This window comes from Macaca mulatta, chromosome 8 (assembly GCF_049350105.2).
Source record: "Macaca mulatta isolate MMU2019108-1 chromosome 8, T2T-MMU8v2.0, whole genome shotgun sequence".
NCBI lineage: Eukaryota > Metazoa > Chordata > Mammalia > Primates > Cercopithecidae > Macaca > Macaca mulatta.
Window position 1 is genome coordinate 150,999,316 of NC_133413.1, and position 19,033 is coordinate 151,018,348.

Sequence of the window (19,033 nt, forward strand, 5' to 3'; positions counted from 1 at the left end):
CTGCAAGCAGAAGGTGCTGCACAGGCTCAGATGCCCACCTTGACACCCTCGTTGTAGCTGTCAGCAGGGCTGCTGAGGCTGGCAAGGCTTCCCAGGTGACCGGGAGCTCCAGGGCGAGGCGGTTTCTTTGGTGGAGCTGCAGGATCTGGTGAGAGAGAACAATTGCCATTAAGTCATGTGTGTTAAGAAAGAGTAACTGCTGGGGGCAGTGGCTCACGCCTGTAATCTCAGCACTTTGAGAGGCCGAAGCGGGCAGATCACCTGAGGTCGGGAGTTTGAGATCAGCCTGACCAACACGGAGAAACCCCATCTCTAGTAAAAATACAAAATTAGCCAGGTGTGGTGGTGCATGCCTGTAACCCCAGCTATTCAGGAGGTTGAGGCAGGAGAATCACTTGAACCTGGGAGGTGGAGGTTGCGGTGAGCCAACATAGCACCACTGTACTCCAGCCTAGGCAACAAGAGCAAAGCTCTGTCTCAAAAAAATAAAAAACAGGCCGGGCGCGGTGGCTCAAGCCTGTAATCCCAGCACTTTGGGAGGCCGAGACAGGCGGATCACGAGGTCAGGAGATCAAGACCATCCTGGCTAACATGGTGAAACCCCATCTCTACTAAAAAATACAAAAAACTAGCCGGGCGAGGTGGCGGGCGCCTGTAGTCCCAGCTACTCGGGAGGCTGAGGCAGGAGAATGGCGAAAACCCGGGAGGCGGAGCTTGCAGTGAGCTGAGATCCGGCCACTGCACTCCAGCCTGGGCGACAAAGCCAGACTCTGTCTCAAAAAAAAAAAAAAAAAAAAAAAAAAATAAATAAATAAAAAACAGAGAAAGAAGGTTGGGCACTGTGGCTCACATCTGTAATCCTAGTACTTTGGGAGGCTGAGGTGGTCGGATGCCTGACCTCAGGAGTTCAAGACCAGCCTGGGCAACACAGTGAAACCCCATCTCTACAAAAAATTAAAAAAAAAAAAAAAAAGAAAAGAAAAGAAAAGAAAATTTAGCCAGGCATGGTGGTGTGCACCACACCTCAGCTACTTGGGAGGCTGAGGCAGGAGAATTGCTTGAACCCAGGAGGTGGAGGTTGCAGTGAGCTGAGATTGCACCCGCCACCATACTGCAGCCTGGGTGACAGAGTAAGACTCTGTCTCCAAAAAAAAAAAAAAAAGGAAAGAGAAAGAAACCACTCCTAAATAAATGCCTACTGCTGTTCTTACAAAATACTCTAATCTTGCATTCTAAGGAGGCATTTCTTTTCTTTTTTCTTTTTTTTGAGACCAAGTGTTGCTCTGTCACCCAGGCTGGAGTGCAGTGGCATGAGCTCGGCTCACTGCAACCCTAAGGAGGTATTTCTGATGCATTATACCAACAAATTCTTTTTCCCAATACTCTAGTAATGAGCTGAATGTGGTAAACATCGTACTTGCTGTGGTCTGTAGAGGCAAAATTAATCATGAGGGTATTCCAAAGCTACGACACCATATACATTCAAAACCTGCTTTCATCAAATTAAACTAACTTCTTTCCGCCCAATTCTTTTCTTCTTTACCTGGTTTACCCACAGGCTGATATATATGTTGGTTTCCAATCTGTGGGAAAAGAAAAGTTCAGTCAATGCACTGGTATATACAATTGGGTAATGACCTTTCTCTCCCACCCTGTCTATCTACCTCCTTGAACTTCTAGGCTAGATTCTGGGGTATCAAAATGAACAAGACAGGGTGCTGCATAAGATCTCAGTTGGGGTGGGGGATCAGGCAAATAAGCAAATGATGCCAGTAGGATGTGCGGAAAGGGCTGTGAGAGAAGCAAGCATGGGACACTCTGGAACCACAAATACGGTGGTCATAACCCATTTAAAATGTTCTTACACGGCTGAGAATGTAAATTAGTGCAAATTCTATGGAAAATGAACTGGAAGAACTCAAAATAGAACTACTTATCAAGTAACTCAAAATAGAACTACTATTCGATCCAGCAATCCCATGACTGCGTATACGCCAAAGGAAAACAAATCATTGTATCAAAAAGATACCTGCACTGCTATATTTATCACTGCACCACTCCCAATATCCAAGATACGGAATCAACCTAAGTATCCATCAATGAATGTCTGGATAAAAAAAAATGTGGTATATGTATACAATAGAATACTATTTAGCCATAAAAAAGAATACAATCGGCTCAGCACAGTGGCTCATGCCTGTAATCCCAGCACTTTGGGAGGTCAAAACAGGCAATAACCTTAGGTCAGGAGTTCAAGACCAGCCTGGACGACATGGCAAAACCCTGTCTCTATTAAAAACAGAAAAATTAGCTGGGCATGGTGGTACATGCGTGTAATCTCAGTTACCTGGGAGGCTGAGGCAGGAGAATTGCTTGAACCCAGGAGGCAGAGGTTGCAGTGAGCCGAGATCACGCCACTGCACTCCAGCCTAGGCAACAGAGCAAGACTCTGTCTCAAAATAAGTAAATAAATAAATAAATTCCTGTCTTTTGCAGCAGTGGGGATGGATGCAGTAATGTGTAGGCCATTATCTTAGGTGAAACAACTTACAAACAGAAAATCAAATCAGGCATGTTCTCATAAGTGGGAGCTAAATACTGCGTACACATGTACCTAAGAATGTGGAATAGTCACTGGGGACTTGGAAGAGTTGTGGGCAGGGGGGGACAGCGTTAAGACATTACTTAATGGGGCCAGGCGCGGTGGCTCATGCCTATAATCCCAGCACTTTGGGAGGCCGAGGCGGACGGATCATGAGGTCAGGAGATCGAGACCATCCTGGCTAACATGGTGAAACCCCGTCTCTACTAAGAAAAAAAAAAAAAAAAAAAATTCGGGCAGCATGGTGATATGCCTGTAATCCTAACTACTTGGGAGGCTGAGGCAGGAGAATTGCTTGAACCTTGGGGGGGTGGAAGTTGCAGTGAGCCGAGATTGCGCCAGTGTACTCCAGCCTGGGCAACAGAGGGAGACTCCATCTCAAAAAAAAAAAAAAAAAAAAAAAAAGAAATTACTTAATGGGTATAATGTACACTATTTGGGTGATGGTTATACAAAAAGCCCAGACTTCACCACTATGCAATATATCCATGACAAAAAACTGCACTTATACCCCTTAAATTTATACAAATAAAAAAATTTTGAAATGTTCTTATATGGATGTCTCCAGTTTACCTCTATAGGGTTTAAAATCCCAGGACTTCCCAGTGTCTGCATCTTCTCCTGCCTGGCCTCCCAACTATGCTTATCACAAAAACGGGTACAACCAGAACAATGATGGAAAGGGGCTTGGTAGCACTGGGTGTGTAGATTCCCATGGGCCTACACTGTCATCATCCCCAAAGCACTGTGTGTGTCAGGACCTGTTGCTATACCTCCATCAGTTCCAGGCCAAGCCAGAGAAGCCAAACCACAGCCCAGAACTTCTGTTCCAGGCACACGATAAAGTTTCACTTAACACCAGTTCTCCTTCAAGTTGTCATACCTGAAACTGCACTTGAAATAGTCTTTCTGAGGCTAACTACCTGGAAAGAAATCTTTTTGGAATTATGTTCTACTTCTGAAAAGAAAGACTTTTCTCGCTTACTTTAGAATAATGAACTGGCTAATAGATCTAACTCAAGGTGCTTTACTTTCTACTGAAAAGAGATCCACTTCTTCACAATACAAGGGCTATAAAAATAGCACACAAAATTAAAATTGTTCCTCCCTCACACGATCAAGTTGTTTTCAACATGTCATTTAACACCTCTGATTTTAAAGACTTGGAAAAAGTCTCGGAGCGTGAAGGTATGAAGAATGATACCATATCAACTTATTTTTGTGTAGCACTTTCTCCTTTACAGATCATTTTCATATCATTCACTTGTTCAATGAACAGTTATTGAACACCTGCTTTGTTCGAGGCACTGTTCGAGGTATAAAACAAAGATCCTGCCTGGGAAGCAAACAGCTAACAATGCAGTGGAGGGAGACAGATAATAAACAATGAATATGTATTAGTATATTCTGTGTTCTGTTAGGAGAAGCTGTATCCCACAAAGAAAGGAGATGGCTGGGATAGAAGGAGAGGAGCTACAAGTTTTTTGGTATTTATTTACTGATTGACTGAGTGAGTGACGGAGTCTTACTGTCGCCCAGGCTGGAGTGCAGTGGCACAATCTTGGCTCACTGCAACCTCTGCCTCCCAGGTTCAAGTGATTCTCCTGCCTTAGCCTCCCAAGTAGCTGGGATTACAAACGCCCACCATAATGCCTGGCTAATTTTTTGCATTTTTGGTAAAAATGGGGTTTCACCATGTTGGCCAGGCTGGTCTTGAACTCCTGAGCTCAAGTGATCCGCCCACCTGGGCCTCCCAAAGTGTTGAGATTACGGGCGTGAGCCACTGCTCCTGGCCCTTTTGTTTTTCTGAGACAGGGTATTACTCTGTCACCTAGGTTGCAGTGCTGTGATCTCAGTTCACTGCAGACTCAACTTCCTGAGCTCAAGTGATCCTCCTGCCTCAGCCTCTTGAGTAGCTGACAGCTGGGACCACAGGTGCACGCCACCACACCTGGCTAGTTTTTATATTTTTTGTAGAGACAAAGTTTTGCCATGTTACCCAGGCTGGTCTCAAGCTCTTGAGCTCAAGCGATCCACCCACCTTGGCCTCCCCAAGTACTGGGATTACAGGCCTGAGCCACTACCCCAGACCAAAGCTGCAGTTTTAAGTAGGAAGGTCAGGCCTTCTAAGAAAGTGATCCCTGAAAGGGAACACTTGTAGCAACCTGGGAGAAGAGTAGCTTGGAGACAGAGGAGTCCCAGCAGGGCACATCGAATGTGTGATGAACAGCGAGGTGGTCAGGGTAGATAGAGAGGCGTGAGGTCAGGGAATGGTGGAAACGGGTCAATACTTAACAAGAGATAGTGTCTATTGGCTGTGTTGTACTCACCGCTTCAGGCAATAAAACCCATGCCCTTTTAAATTTAAAAAAATTTTAAATTTATGTGGCGCCTGTCCCCAGCCAGCAAGCTCACGGCCAGCTGAGTGCTCTCCATGTTTTTTTTGTTTATTTGTTTGAGCTAGAGTCTTGCTCTGTTGCCCAGGCTGGAGTGCAGTGGTACAATCTTGGCTCACTGCAACCTCTGCCTCCCAGGTTCAAGTGATTCTCCTGCCTCAGCCTCCCAAGTAGCTGGGATTATAGGTGTGTGCCACCATGCATGGCTAATTTTTTGTATTTTTAGTAGAGACAGGGCTTCACTATGTGGGCCAGGCTGGTCTTGAACTCCTGACCTCAGGTGGTCTGCTCGCCTCGGCCTCCCAAAGTATTGTGATTATAGGTGTGAGCTACCGCGTCTGGCCCCATGCTCATTTTAAAAGGTTTAAAAATACAAAGAACTTTCTGGTTGATACTTGGGTAACAAGAAAGTTTGATGAACTAGAAAATCCTATTCTCAGAACATCCTGGAGTAATCTAGCCAATGTGTGGTCACGTACAACCTGCTCGGGTACTCAGGTACAGTAAAGGAGAGACCCTGCTTCAGAAGTCTGACAGGATGAGTGTGTGGAGCTAGGCCTCGTGCAAGGTTCTGTGTGGACCCAGCTGTTTACTTTGGAAAAGTTGCAGAGCTGCTAGGGGCTTTGGTTTTTCCATTTGTAAACTGAGGCTAATAACACTTACCTAATAAGACAACTAGGCTGTCATCACAAAATGAACATGCTGTCAACCTGTGTGTTAAAGTCTAAATAAATTTTTACTTTTTATGCACACTGATGGGATCAATTTTCCACTAGTCAGTTATTAATGTTTACTAACTAGTTCACATCCATTTACAGTCTACATGGCTTTCTAGTCAAAGGGTTCTCCCTGAAGCCGTGGCACATTTCTAAAAGTGTTAAAAGCTGGAGCATTTCACAAATAGGGCCAAAACCAAATTATCATCTTTAGGAAAGCACAAAAGGGGAAAAAAACCAGAAATGGTCATAGCATGTTAACAGTCCCCAGGAAGGCAGTCAGTGAAGTCTGTTGAGAAAGGCTGGCTATATGTGCATAAATGGGGGCACTTAGGCAAGTTTTCTTTGAGTCCTGGTCTACTCATTTGTGAAATGTGGATGACGACAGTACCCGATGTGTCAAGAGTGATGCAACACAGCACCTCGCAGTACTAAGCCAGGTCGTCAGTTAGCACTAAGCACTCTTACTATTACCTCCACCTGGCACAAAGCAAACTGAGATCTTAGGTGGGCCCACCGTGTGTCATCTGATTGTCTTAGAAGTTCTTTTTTTCTTTTTTAAAGACAGAGTTTTGCTCTTCTGGCTCAGGCTGGAGTGCAATGGCACAATCTTGGCTCACTGCAACCTACGCCTCCCGGGTTCAAGCGATTCTCCTGCCGCAGTCTTCTGAGTAGCTGAGATTACAGGTACCTGCTACCAAGCCTGAATAATTTTTTTGTATTTTTAGTACAGATGGGGTTTCACCATGTTGGTCAGGCTAGTCTCGAACTCCTGACCTCAGGTGATCCACCTGCCTCGGCCTTCCAAAGTGCTGGGATTACAGGCGTGAGCCATTGCTCCTGGCCACAAGTTCTTATTAATAAAGCATTTCTGCATAGTCCTTCTATCCAGGTTTGATTAATTAACAAATTCACATTTTTTTCTGAGTACCTTCTATGGGCCACACACTGGAACACAAAGAATTTTCCTTATCTAACAAATTTCCTATTAGCAATGTTCTAAATAGCTAGTATCTTGAATAGGACTTATTTTCACACCAAGACCAACTGCTTGTTATGCATCTGTCTCTTCAACACAAGGAAGGAGCTCAGTGTATGGGAATGTTAAATGGCTGATAATGAAACCTCCTTGCTCATGAACTAAAGAATGTCGGCCAGTGCGCCCGACTGGGTGCTATTTTATATAGAAAAAATGTTTGCAAGATGTTAAGGTAAGTGTTGACAGTTGCATACACACACATGTGACTAGAAGTCAACTCAGTAGTTTCACCCTTATTAGGGTAAAACTTTAACTCCATAACTCTGCTACCTCACAGGCACAGCAAATGTTTAAGGAAATCTGCATTTAACTTAGACATTTGCTGATGGAAATTTGGCGTTGGTTTGTTCAAATTAGTAAGGTTAAGAAGACTAGGTTAAATATAATTGGAATAATCATAAGCTAGCTCTTTAAAGAGAATTTCAGGCATTCTCCCCCTGCAACATCCAGAAGAAAAAAAATCTTGCTTGAACAAGTTTTCTGTGACTCCGGAGACTTTTATAACCATATAGTAAAAGTATAAAAATTTAGCAAATGGGCCAGGTGGATCACTTGAAGTCAGGAGTTTGAGAACAGCTGGCCAACATTGTGAAACCCTGTCTCTACTAAAAATTCAAAAATTAGCTGGGCGTGGTGGTGCATGCCTGTAGTTCCAGCTACTCGGGAGGCTGAGGTACAAGAATCACTTGAACCTGGGAGTCGGAGGTTATGGTGAGTCAAGACCACCCTACTGCACTCCAGCTCTGGGTGACAGAGCGAGACTCCGTCTCAAAACAAAAACGAAAACAACAACAACAAGAAATTTAGCAAATGACAGCTTGTGTTAACAACAGCTAATATGTGTATATATTTCTTCACTCGATCTTAGCCAAAAGGCTGAGAAATGACGTACATATTTCTTTAGGTCACAGAGAGTCTGGCTTATTACTAAAAGGTGCTCCTCTCTAACTCATTCTAGGAGGCCAGAATCATTCTGAGTCCCAAACCTGGCAGAAACAACAAAAGAAGAACACTTTAGGTTAACGTCCCTGATGATTAAACAACAGAATACGCATTCTTCTCATCTGCACATGATACATACTCTAAAATAAACCACACAATTGGTTATAAAACAACTATAGGCCGGGCGCGGTGGCTCACGCCTGTAATCCCAGCACTTTGGGAGGCCGAGGCGGGCGGATCACAAGGTCAGGAGATCGAGACCACGGTGAAACCCCGTCTCTACTAAAAAAAAAATACAAAAAATTAGCCGGGCGCGGTTGTGGGCGCCTGTAGTCCCAGCTACTCGGGAGGCTGAGGCAGGAGAATGGCGTGAACCCGGGAGGCGGAGCTTGCAGTGAGCTGAGATCCGGCCACTGCACTCCAGCCTGGGCGACAGAGCGAGACTCCGTCTCAAAAAAAAAAACAAAAAAAACAAAAAAAAACCCAAAAAAAACAACTGTATAGCAAATTAAAAACAAACCCAAAATCACACCAACCACACTCTAGGACCACAGCACAATAAAAATAGAAATCAGTACTAAGAAGATTGTTCAAAACCATTCGATTACATGGAAATTAAACAACCTGCTCCTGAATGACTTCCGGGTAAGGCAGAAATCAAGCAATTCTTTGAAACTAATAAGTACAAAGATACAACATACTAGAATCTCTTGAACAAAGCTAAGGCAGTGTTAAGAGGAAGGTTTATCGTGCTAAACATCTACACCAAAAAGTTAGAAAGATCTCAAATTAATAACCTGACATTGCACCTTGAGGAACTAGAAAAACAAGAGCAAAACAACCCCAAAGCTAGCAGAAAACAAGAAATACCCAAAATCAGAGCTGAACTAAATGAAACTGAGACATGAAAAAACATACAAAAGATAAATGAAACCAGAAATTGGTTACTTGAAAGAATATATAAGAATGACAGACCACTAGCTAGACTAATTAAAAAAAGAGAGAAGATCCAAATAAATACAATCAGAAATGACAAAGGGGACATTACCACCAACCCCACAGAAAAATACATATAACTATCATAGAACATTATGAACACCTCTATGCACATAAACTAGAAAATGTAGAAGATATGGATGAATTCCTGGACACATACACATTCCTAAGACTGAGCCAGGAAGAAATCAAATCCCTGAACAGACCAATAATGAGCTCTGAAATTGAATCAGTAATAGACAGCCTACCAACCACCAAAAGCCCAGGACCAGACAGTTTCACAGTTGAATTCTAACAGATGTACAAAGATGAGCTAGTAGCACTCTCACTAAAACCATTCCAAAAAATTGAGGAGGAGGTACTCCTCTCTAACTCATTCTAGGAGGCCAGTATCATTTTGAGTCCCAAACCTGGCAGAAACAACAAAAAAAGAAAATTTCAGGCCAATATCCCTGATGAACATAGATACAAAATTCCTCAACATAATACTGGCAAAACGAATCCAGCAGCAGCACAACAAAAAGCTAATTCACCACAAACAAGTAGGCTTTACCCCTGGGATGCAAGGTTGGTTCAACATATGAAAATCAATTAAACGTGATTCATCACATAAACAGAACTAAAAACAAAAACCACAGGATTATTTCAATAGATGCAAAAAAAAAAAGCTTCCAATAAAATTCAACCTCATTTTATGTTAAAAACCCTCAAAAAACTAGGTAATGAAGGAACACAACCCAACATAACTCAAAATAATAAGAGCCATCTACGACAAACTCACAGCCAACATCTTATTGAATGAATGGGCAAAGGCTGGAAGCATTCCCCTGGAGAACTGAAATAAGACCAGGATGCCCACTCTCATCATATCTATTCAACATTAGTACCGGAAGTCCTAGGCAGAGCAATCAGGCAAGACAAAGAAATAAAAGGGATCCAAATAGGAAAAGAAGAGGTCAAACTTCTGTGTGTGCAGATGATATGATTTTATATACAGAAAACTCCATAGTCTTGGCCCAAAAGCTCTTAGATCTGATAAACCAGCAGTCCCCCATCATTTCGGCACCAGGGACAGGTTTCGTGGAAGACAATTTTTCCACGGATTCAGGGGATGGGGTGGGGGATGGTTTTGGGATGAAACTGTTTCATCTCAGATCATCAGGCATTAGAGTCTCATAAGGAGTGTGCAATCTAGATCTCTCGCAAGCGCAGTTCACAATTGGGTTCACATGCCCATAAGAATCTAATGCTGTCACTAACCTGACAGGAGGAAGAGCTCAGGCATTAATGCTGGCTAGCCCACCACTCACCTCCTGCTGTGTGGCCCAATTCCTAACAGAATATGGACCAATACCGGTCTGTGACCCAGGAAGATGGGGACCCCTGTGATAAACAACTTCAGCAAAGTTTCAGGGTACAAAATCAATGTACAAAAATCAGTAGCATTTCTCTACACCAACAACATCAGTTGAGTGCTAAATCAAGAATGCAATCCCATTTACAACAGCCACACACACAAAATACCCAGGAATATAGCTAACCAGGGAGGTGAAAGATCTCTACAATAAAGAATTAAAAACACTGCTGAAAGAAATCAGACATGACACAAACAAATGGAAAAACAATCCATGCTCATGGATAGGAAGAATAGATACCATTATAATGGTCATACCGCCTAAAGTGCTTTACAGATTCAATGTTGTGCCTATCAAACTACCAATGACATGCTTTACAGAATTAGAAAAAGCTATTCTAAAATTCATATGGAACCAAAAAAAAAAAAAAAAAAAAAAGCCTGAAGAGCCAAAGCAATCCTAAGCAAAAAGAACAAAGCTGAAGACATCACATTACATTACATGACTTCAAACTATACTACAAGGCTATAGTAATCAAAACATCATAGTTCTGGTACAAAAACAGACATACAGACCAACAGAACAAAATAGCCTAGAAATAAAGCTTCATACCTACAACCATCTGATCCTTGACAATGCTGGCAAAGACAAGCAATGGGGAAAGGACTCCCTATTCAATAAATGGTGCTGGGACAAGAAGCTAGCCATATGCCAAAGAATAAAACTGGGTCCCTTCCTTACACCATATACAAAAATCAACTCAAGATGAATTAAAGACTTAAATGTAAAACCTAAAACTATAAAAACCCTCGAAGAAAACCTAGGAAATACCATTCTGGACATAGGCCCTTGCAAAGATTTCATGATGAGGACAGCAAAAGCAATCATAACAAACAAAAAATTACAAATAGGACCTAATTAAACTAAAGAGCCTCTTTACAGCAAAAGGAACTATCAACAGAATAAACAACCCACAGAATGGGAGAAAATATTTGCAAGCTATGCATCTGACAAAGGTCTAACATCAAGCATCTATAAGGAACTTAAAGCAAATTAACAAGAAAACCAAACAACCCCATTAAAAAGTGGGCAAAGGACATGAACACACACTTTTCAAAAGACGACATAAACATGGCCAACAAGCATATGAAAAAATGCCCAATATCACTAATCGTTAGAGAAATGCAAATCAAAACCACAATGAGATGCCATCTGACGCCAGTCAGAATGTCTATTATTAAAAAGTCAAAAAATTAATAGTTGCGAGGTTGTGGAGAAACAGGAACACTTAGACACCGCTGGTGGGAATGTAAATTACTTCAGTCACTGTGGAAAGCAGTTTGGCGATGTCTCAGAACTTGAAACATAAGTAGCATTTGACCCAGCAATCTCTGTACTGGGTACACACCCAAAGGAATATAAATCTTTCTACCATAAAGACACATGCATGCTTATATTCATCACAGTACTGTTCACAATAACAAGGTCACAGAATCAACCTAAATATCCATCAATGATAGACTGGATAAAGAAAACGTGGTATGTATACACTATGGAATACTATGTAGCCACAAAAAGAATGAGATCATTTCATCTGCAGCAACATGGGTGGAAGCTAGAGGTAATTATCATTATCTTAAGTGAACTAACACAGGAACAGAAAACCAATACCACACGTTCTCATTTATAAATGGGAGCTAAACACTCAGTACACATGGACACAATGAAGGGAACAACAGACTCCGGGGCCTACTTGAGGGTGGAGGGTGGGAGGAGGGTGAGGATCAAAACACCACCTATGAGGTATTATGCTTATCACCTGGGTGCCAAATGATCTGTATACCAAGCCCTTGCACCAGCAACATGCGATCTACTTATATAACAAATCTGTACATGTACCCCTGAAATGAAAATAAAAGTTAAATGAAAAAGCCTTTATCAATAATAGTGCAGACAACTTCTGTATCTGAATAAAAATTCTAGGCTGTACATCACAGATTTTCAGAATCTTAAAATGTTAACTTTATTTATAGAATATTCTGTTCCCTATTACAACTATTAGTCAATTTGGAAATCTTATGACATAAACATTGATGGTCCACGCACAGGAGAACTGGAAATCAAATCCTGCTGAAAACTCAGGCTTACCGGACCCTGAAGACTTCCATCCTCCCTGTCAATACTGCCTCGAGAGAGTCTCACATCAGGTTTCTGAAGAAATTAAAACAAAATCAAAACAATTTCATTTTTGATTTGAAAATTATTGACAGATTCTGTATTAAATTCCTTCCTTTATAACACAATTGTTCTCATAGTGGAAAGTTCCCCAATTTCAAAAGAATTCCAGTGATGATGAATGAAGGCTGGCTGCCTTGGGAAGAACCGCATTCCTCTCCACACACGCACACCTTACAGACTGGCACCTGCACTGGCCCACCCAGTGCTGGAGAACCTACACTTCACTTCTACTCCAAGTAGCACAGCAGGCTTTCTTCTTCACTGAGACCTGCAACCCCAGGATAAAAATACCAGGCATTACTTGCGGCTTTCTGACAGAATATGGCTCATACGGATTTGGCTGTCTTGCCAAAGCAGCAAATGAATTCAATTACAAGACTGCTTTCCCACACTGCATCTAGAATATAGCAACCAAACAGATAAATCTAGATTTCATGTAAATAATAGTACAGAAATTTCACCAGTATCAGAATAAACGAAGTAGGCTACATGTCTTTATGGTGAAGGAACAGGGCAGAAAGGCTTTTCCTCAAAACAACCCCGTGCCCTGCAGCATGGGTTCCGTTGAGCCTTCAGCCACAGTGGCCACATACTTCTGCCTGGAACACTTCTGTTTACTCTTCAAGGCTCAGCCAGATACCCTTTCTGGGCAGCATGTTTCCTAATTCAAGCAGAGCTGGTCGCTTCTTAGCCTGTGCCTTACAGATATCTCTCTACATTGGCACATATCATGCACAATTACTTCCCTCATTAGAGATGGAGCATCTTGATGTCTTACTTGTCTGTGTATCTCCTATTCCCTACACCTGAACCTGTCACTGAGCACACCATCTGCAACCACTTGTTGGGTAGGGGATCGAGACATAAGCTTCACCTTTCCCTTCTTTTCCAATTCCAGTGCTGTAGCCCAAACCCCTTTCATTGTACCAGTTCCTCCTAGGCTTTCTGCCTGTCTTAACTATCTCTAATGAAAGCAGGGGTCAGTGGTGGGTGCCAGGGTGTAGTAGGAAGTTGGTAAAGGACACAGCCACCATTAAGATAAGAGTGATCCTCTGATGGCTCAGAGGTAAACAGACTTTCCAGGACAGGGGCCCTGCAGTGTCCTTTGCCTTCTTCCTCCCTTCCCCCTTTCTTTCCCTCTCAGGCACAGTGCCTGCAGGTAGTTGGCTAAGGTCTGAGAACAGCTCCTACCAGGAAGTGGGTAAAGGAGCTCCTGATGGCTAATCACTAAAAGGGGGCTCTGGCTGATTGCTGTTAACAGTCCTCAGGGATTCCATGTGGGAAAAGGTGAAACTTGCGTGTTGTCCCTGAATTTAGGGCAGACTTTGGCTCACTTATGGAAAAACATTCTAATAATCAGAGGCATCCTGAAACAGAATAGACAGACTTGACAACAGTAGCAGAGAGTAAGCAAAGAGGGCAAAAGTCACAACTTACTTGTTACCTGTTCATTCAACAGAATTACAAAACAGCTCATGTATATCAGCCCCATATCCCTAGTGCCCGGCACAGTTTCCAGCTGGTGCGCACTCAACACATCAATGTTGACTGAATTAACCTCTATGCTAATATATAAAAAAAAGATGTTCTCTTTAATGTAAAAATATTCATTTAAAAACAATAGCTAAATATAGGTGGAAAATGACCTAAATCCTCAAATGCAGTGTTGGGTGTGGTGGTGTGTGCCTGCAATTTCACCTATTTGGGAGGCTGAGGTGGGAGGACCCCTTGAGGCCAGGATATCAAGACCTGCCTGGGTGACATAGTGAGAACTCGTCTCTACAAAGAAAAAAATTTTAAAAATTAGCTGGGCATGATGGTGTGTGCCTGAGTCCCAGCTACTGGAGAGGCTGAGGTGGGGGGATGGTTTCAGCCCAGGAGTCTGAGGCTGTAGTGAGCTACCATTGTGCCATGGCACTACACCCTGGGTGACTAAGCAAGACTTCGCTCTGTTAGAACTCTGTCAATGAGTAAACCAGAAAAGTTTAGAATAAGTATTTCCAAACTCTGACAAGCATAACTTAAAACATTGTACGGTGTTTATATGTACTATAATATCAAGGAACAATAATTTAAAAAATGAATTCTTACTGCAGATGTGATATATATAACTAATGCCCACACAGGGGAAGTCAAACCCAGAGGCATGCAGTTGGCGACTATGGCAGAAAGTATGCTGTGTCTTACCAGAGAGGCCTATCCCATTAGTTGTGGACAGCTGTGGTTGGGTGTGAAAGAGCTCCAGAGAAAACTGAGAGGTAGGTAGTTCCTGACTTCCAGCATAGAATCTTCTCTGACAGGTAAGATAGACATGAATAGACAGAAAGGAAACCAGGCAAACACACGTAATATTTCAACCATTGATTCCAACTGGCAACTGAAGGGGAACTCGCTGGGGCGGTCCTATTCCATGGAGTAGAACTCACAGATTCTATTCCATGGAATGTTGAGGTTCTGCTACTGTCTGAATGAAGAGGCAGCTTTCTGGGGCCTAAACATCCCAGATATACTTAAGAAAAATATTCCAAAACACAATGGACTTTGAGAAAAAGTACCTGAGAAGACGAGACTTCAGGTTGACAATTCACAGAACATTACTCAACGTAAATATCAAGGTCAGGAAAGATTTCGGGAAGACCAAGGAACTGTTCAAGCTTAAAGGAAACTCAAGAGATATGATAACTAAATACATCTCACGATCCACGACTTTTTTCTAGAAAGGACATTCTGTGGACAACTGGTAAAACATGAAGAGTCTGTTGATTAGCTAACAGTATTGTATTATTGCTAATTTCCCAACATTGGTAACTCGGCTGTGGTTATTTAAGAGAACATCCTTACTTTTAGGAAATTCACATTGAACTATTTTAAAAAGTAGGATATCTGGTATTTACTTCCAAATGGTTCAGAAAAAATGGTATGTACAAATATGCAAAGCAAATGAGGTCAAATGTTAACAACTGGAGACTCCAGGTAAAGGGAATGTGAGAATTCTTTGTACCATTCTTGCAACTTTTAAAATGTCTGAAACTATCCTTTCCTCTTTTGCCCATTTACTTGAGGGACAAGCTGGGAGCTGGGTCTGCTTAGGGGTTTTGTTGAAGGGCTCTAAACAGAGAGTGGAGGTGATTAGGTTTGACTCTCTTGTAGCAGGAAGGACAACAATTTTTATTTTATTTTATTATTTATTTTATTTTATTTTATTTTTTGAGACAGAGTCTCGTTCTGTCGCCCAGCCTGGAGTGCAGTGGCCGGATCTCAGCTCACTGCAAGCTCCGCCTCCCGGGTTCACGCCATTCTCCTGCCTCAGCCTCCCAAGTAGCTGGGACTACAGGCGCCCCCAACCTTGCCTGGCTAGTTTTTTGTATTTTTTAGTAGAGACAGGGTTTCACCGTGTTAGCCAGGATGGTCTCGATCTCCTGACCTCATGATCCACCCGTCTCGGCCTCCCAAAGTGCTGGGATTACAGGCTTGAGCCACTGCGCCCGGCCTATTTATTCATTTTTTTGAGTCTCCCTCTGTCGCCCAGGCTGGAGTGCAGTGGCACGATCTCAGCTCACTGAAAGCTCCGCCTCCCAGGTTCATGCCATTCTCCTGCCTCAGCCTCCCGAGTAGCTGGGACTACAGGTGCCCGCCACCACGCCCGGCTAATTTTTTGTATTTTTAGTAGAGACAGGGTTTCACCGTGTTAGCCAGGATGGTCTCGATCACCTGACCTCATGATCCACCCGCCTTGGCCTCCCAAAGTGCTAGGATTACAGATGTGAGCCACCATGCCCGGCCAACAGTTTCTATTTTTAAGAGACAGGGCCTTGATCTGCTGCCCAGGTCAGAGTGCAGTGGCTATTCACAGGCACAATCATAGTGCATTACAGCCTCGAACTCCTGGCCTCAAGCAATCATCCACCTCAGTTTCTGGAGTAGCTGGGACTACAAATGCATGCCACCATGCCCAGTTAGAGCTACAGTCTAAGAAAACAAAAGACCCACCAGGCCCAAGTTATGATGTGGTCATTTAATAGTTACAGGATTTTGGTTATTTTAAAATATCGTATATACCCTCATTTGTCAATAATCTAACGAAACATGCACTTACTGTAGAAAAATTAAGATACTGCGAAAATAGATGAAAAAATTACAAATCACTCAACCTTACCATTTGGAAATAATTGTCATTAGTTATTATGGAGTAATTAAAATGTAAAAGTAATTATCATTAGTTAATACTGTGGTGTAAATGTATGTTTACAAACATGGAACCACATTATATGATTCTGCAGCCTTCACATAACATTTACACAGGGCAAGCTGACAAAACAATGCTTAAGGCTGCACAATGTTCCACTGCATGACTATCATCATAAAATAGACAATGGTAGTAAAGGGTGTGGGCTGTGGCACCAGGTGGCCTGGGTTCAAATCAGGCTCCAGTATTTACAAGCTGTGTGACCTGGGCCTCAATTTCTTCATCTCTAAAATGGAACAGTAACTGTAACCAACACATAGGATTGTTAGGAGGATGAAATGAGTTAACATTTGCAAAGTACTAAGTTGGTGCCACATAAGAGTTAAAATAAACAGTTCTTTTATTGTTGGACATTAGGGTCATTTTCAAAATCCTTTATAAATAGGTTGTAGATGAACACCTTTGTATACAAATCTTTGACTAAGTCCCTGATTGTTTCCCTGGGACAGATTTTTTTCCTTTTTCTTTTAGAGATGGGGGGGCGTCTCACTATGTTATCCAGGCTGGTCTTAAACTCCTGTGCTCAAGTGATCTTCCTGTCTCGGCCACTGTGCCTGGCTCTGGAGCAGATTTCTAAGAAAGGAATTCCTAAGTCAAAGAGTTGGAACATTTGAAAAATCTTGGTATAAGTTTCCAAATTGCTCAAGGCTGTCCTGATTCTCATCTACGTCAGTAATGTGTGATGGCATTTCTCTCACTGCGCCCTAGCACCACTGTGCTGTCATCTTAGAACTCTCAACCAATTCATAAAGAAGATACTCAAATATATTGTTGTGACTTGTTCCTCTCCTCCTCCCTTTCCCCAAATAGTTGAACATTTCTGTTTCTTATTATGAGATGCAAAGTTCCATGAAGACAGAGGCTATGAAGCTGTCTGCTTCACCGCTGCATCTCTGTTACCTGGTAGAACACGCGACAAACAGGTGGAGGAAATGAACGCTCTGTGCATTTTTCTAGCGAACTGATTGTCCATGCCCCTTTGGACAAGGCATATAACCTGTCTAGGCCCAGTTCCTCACCTGTAAAATAGGTAGAATAATACCTACCTCAATCAGTCATTATCAGAACTGAAGAAGTGCCTGGCAGCATTGTGCACATAGATGTGTAGTAACTATTTGCTGAAGGAATGCTTCAATTAATATCCAAGGCACATGAGATATGTTATAGACGAGGAACTTGACTTAGAAAGATTTAGTTGCTTGGGGTAACACAGCTCTTCAACAGTGGAGGTGGGCTTCAATCAGTCAACAGATGTAAGTACCTTCTATAGGCAGGAAATATTTACTGTTTTACTTAAACAAAAAATGCAACTCATTTATATTTTTGCCTATAGAGTAAGCTATTATGTTTCATGTGTTTACATGAATTAATCTGTTTTTATTTCTATATAAATTTCATGAAATGACTTTCTTTAATGTGTAATTCCCTAATGTGGTATTTTCCTGAAGACAGGATTTTAATTTTAAAATGAGAAAGGCTTATCCATTTAAAATCAAATCTACTTGTGTTCTGTGAATGAAATAAATACTTGAGCTTTTTTTTTCATACAGCACACATGGCCTCCTGAATGAAAGATGAGGGCCCACTGGGAACTGAAGAGCGATACAGCCAGAGACAGTCAATCAGAAAGAATGGATTCTCAGCCAGGTGCGGTGCCTCATGCCTGTAATCCCAGCACTATGGGAGGCTGAGGTGGGCAGATCACCTGAGGTCAGGAGTTCAAGACCAGCCTGGCCAACATGGTGAAACCCCGTCTCTACTCAAAATACAAAAATTAGCTGGACATGGTGGTGCACACCTGTAGTCCCAGCTACTCGGCTGGCTGAGGCAGGAGAATTGCTTGAACCCGGGAGGCGGAGGTTGCAGTGTGCCAAGATCACGCCATCACACTCCAGCCTGGGGGACAAGAGCGAGACTTCATCTCAAAACAAACAAACAAAAACAAACCAAAAAAACACTTCCGTTTAGCTACAGTCTCTACTCTCATGTGGGTGGGTATGGCTCTGGAAAACTTCAAATTTAAGGTTTATAGCTCAGTCTTTTCTCTTTTCACTATACTGTATTGCTTTCAAATCTGGAATCTGGTATGAGGGCAAAAATAGGAGAGCTGTGGCCCTGCTGCATAGCACATGCAGGGACAGCAGCCTGGCTTCAGAGAGACAGCCTTGTGCCACTGCTTTCTAGTTCCCTGTCTTGGCATTCATCTTTCATTCAGACTGACTGGATCTGCTATGTGAGGGAAAAATGCTCACATATTTCTTTCTCAAAACACAAAGTAGGCTTTATATAGACAGGGCTTTCTCATTTAAAATTAAAATCCTGTTTTAAGCATAGTACCACATTAGAAAATTATTGTGCACACAGTAATAAAAAGAAGCAAGTTGCAAAGTTACTCTATTTTTAAGCAATGCCCAATAGGAAAGAAAGCTCTGTCAACCAACTGAGGTTCTAACTAAGGTTGCCAGCACTCTCTGGCACTCACTTTGTAAGACAGCTTTTAGAG

The 19,033-nt window shown here is 42.4% G+C and overlaps 1 protein-coding gene across 50 annotated transcripts in view; it reads right to left on the bottom strand.

Annotated features, from left to right (window-relative positions):
* PTK2 (protein tyrosine kinase 2) overlaps positions 1 to 19,033 on the bottom strand; it is a 357,319-nt gene that overhangs the window by 15,141 nt on the left and 323,145 nt on the right. For 29 of the 50 annotated variants that reach the window (XM_077944105.1, XM_077944073.1, XM_077944110.1 and 26 more), the window contains 3 exons: positions 12,195 to 12,257; positions 1,544 to 1,583; positions 39 to 145 (listed from right to left, as the gene is read on the bottom strand). In XM_077944105.1, the coding sequence (XP_077800231.1) occupies positions 39 to 145; positions 1,544 to 1,583; positions 12,195 to 12,257 (210 nt within the window). The remainder of the gene's footprint in view (positions 1 to 38; positions 146 to 1,543; positions 1,584 to 12,194; positions 12,258 to 19,033) is intronic. The other 21 variants (XM_077944113.1, XM_077944093.1, XM_077944116.1 and 18 more) reach the window with 2 other exon arrangements.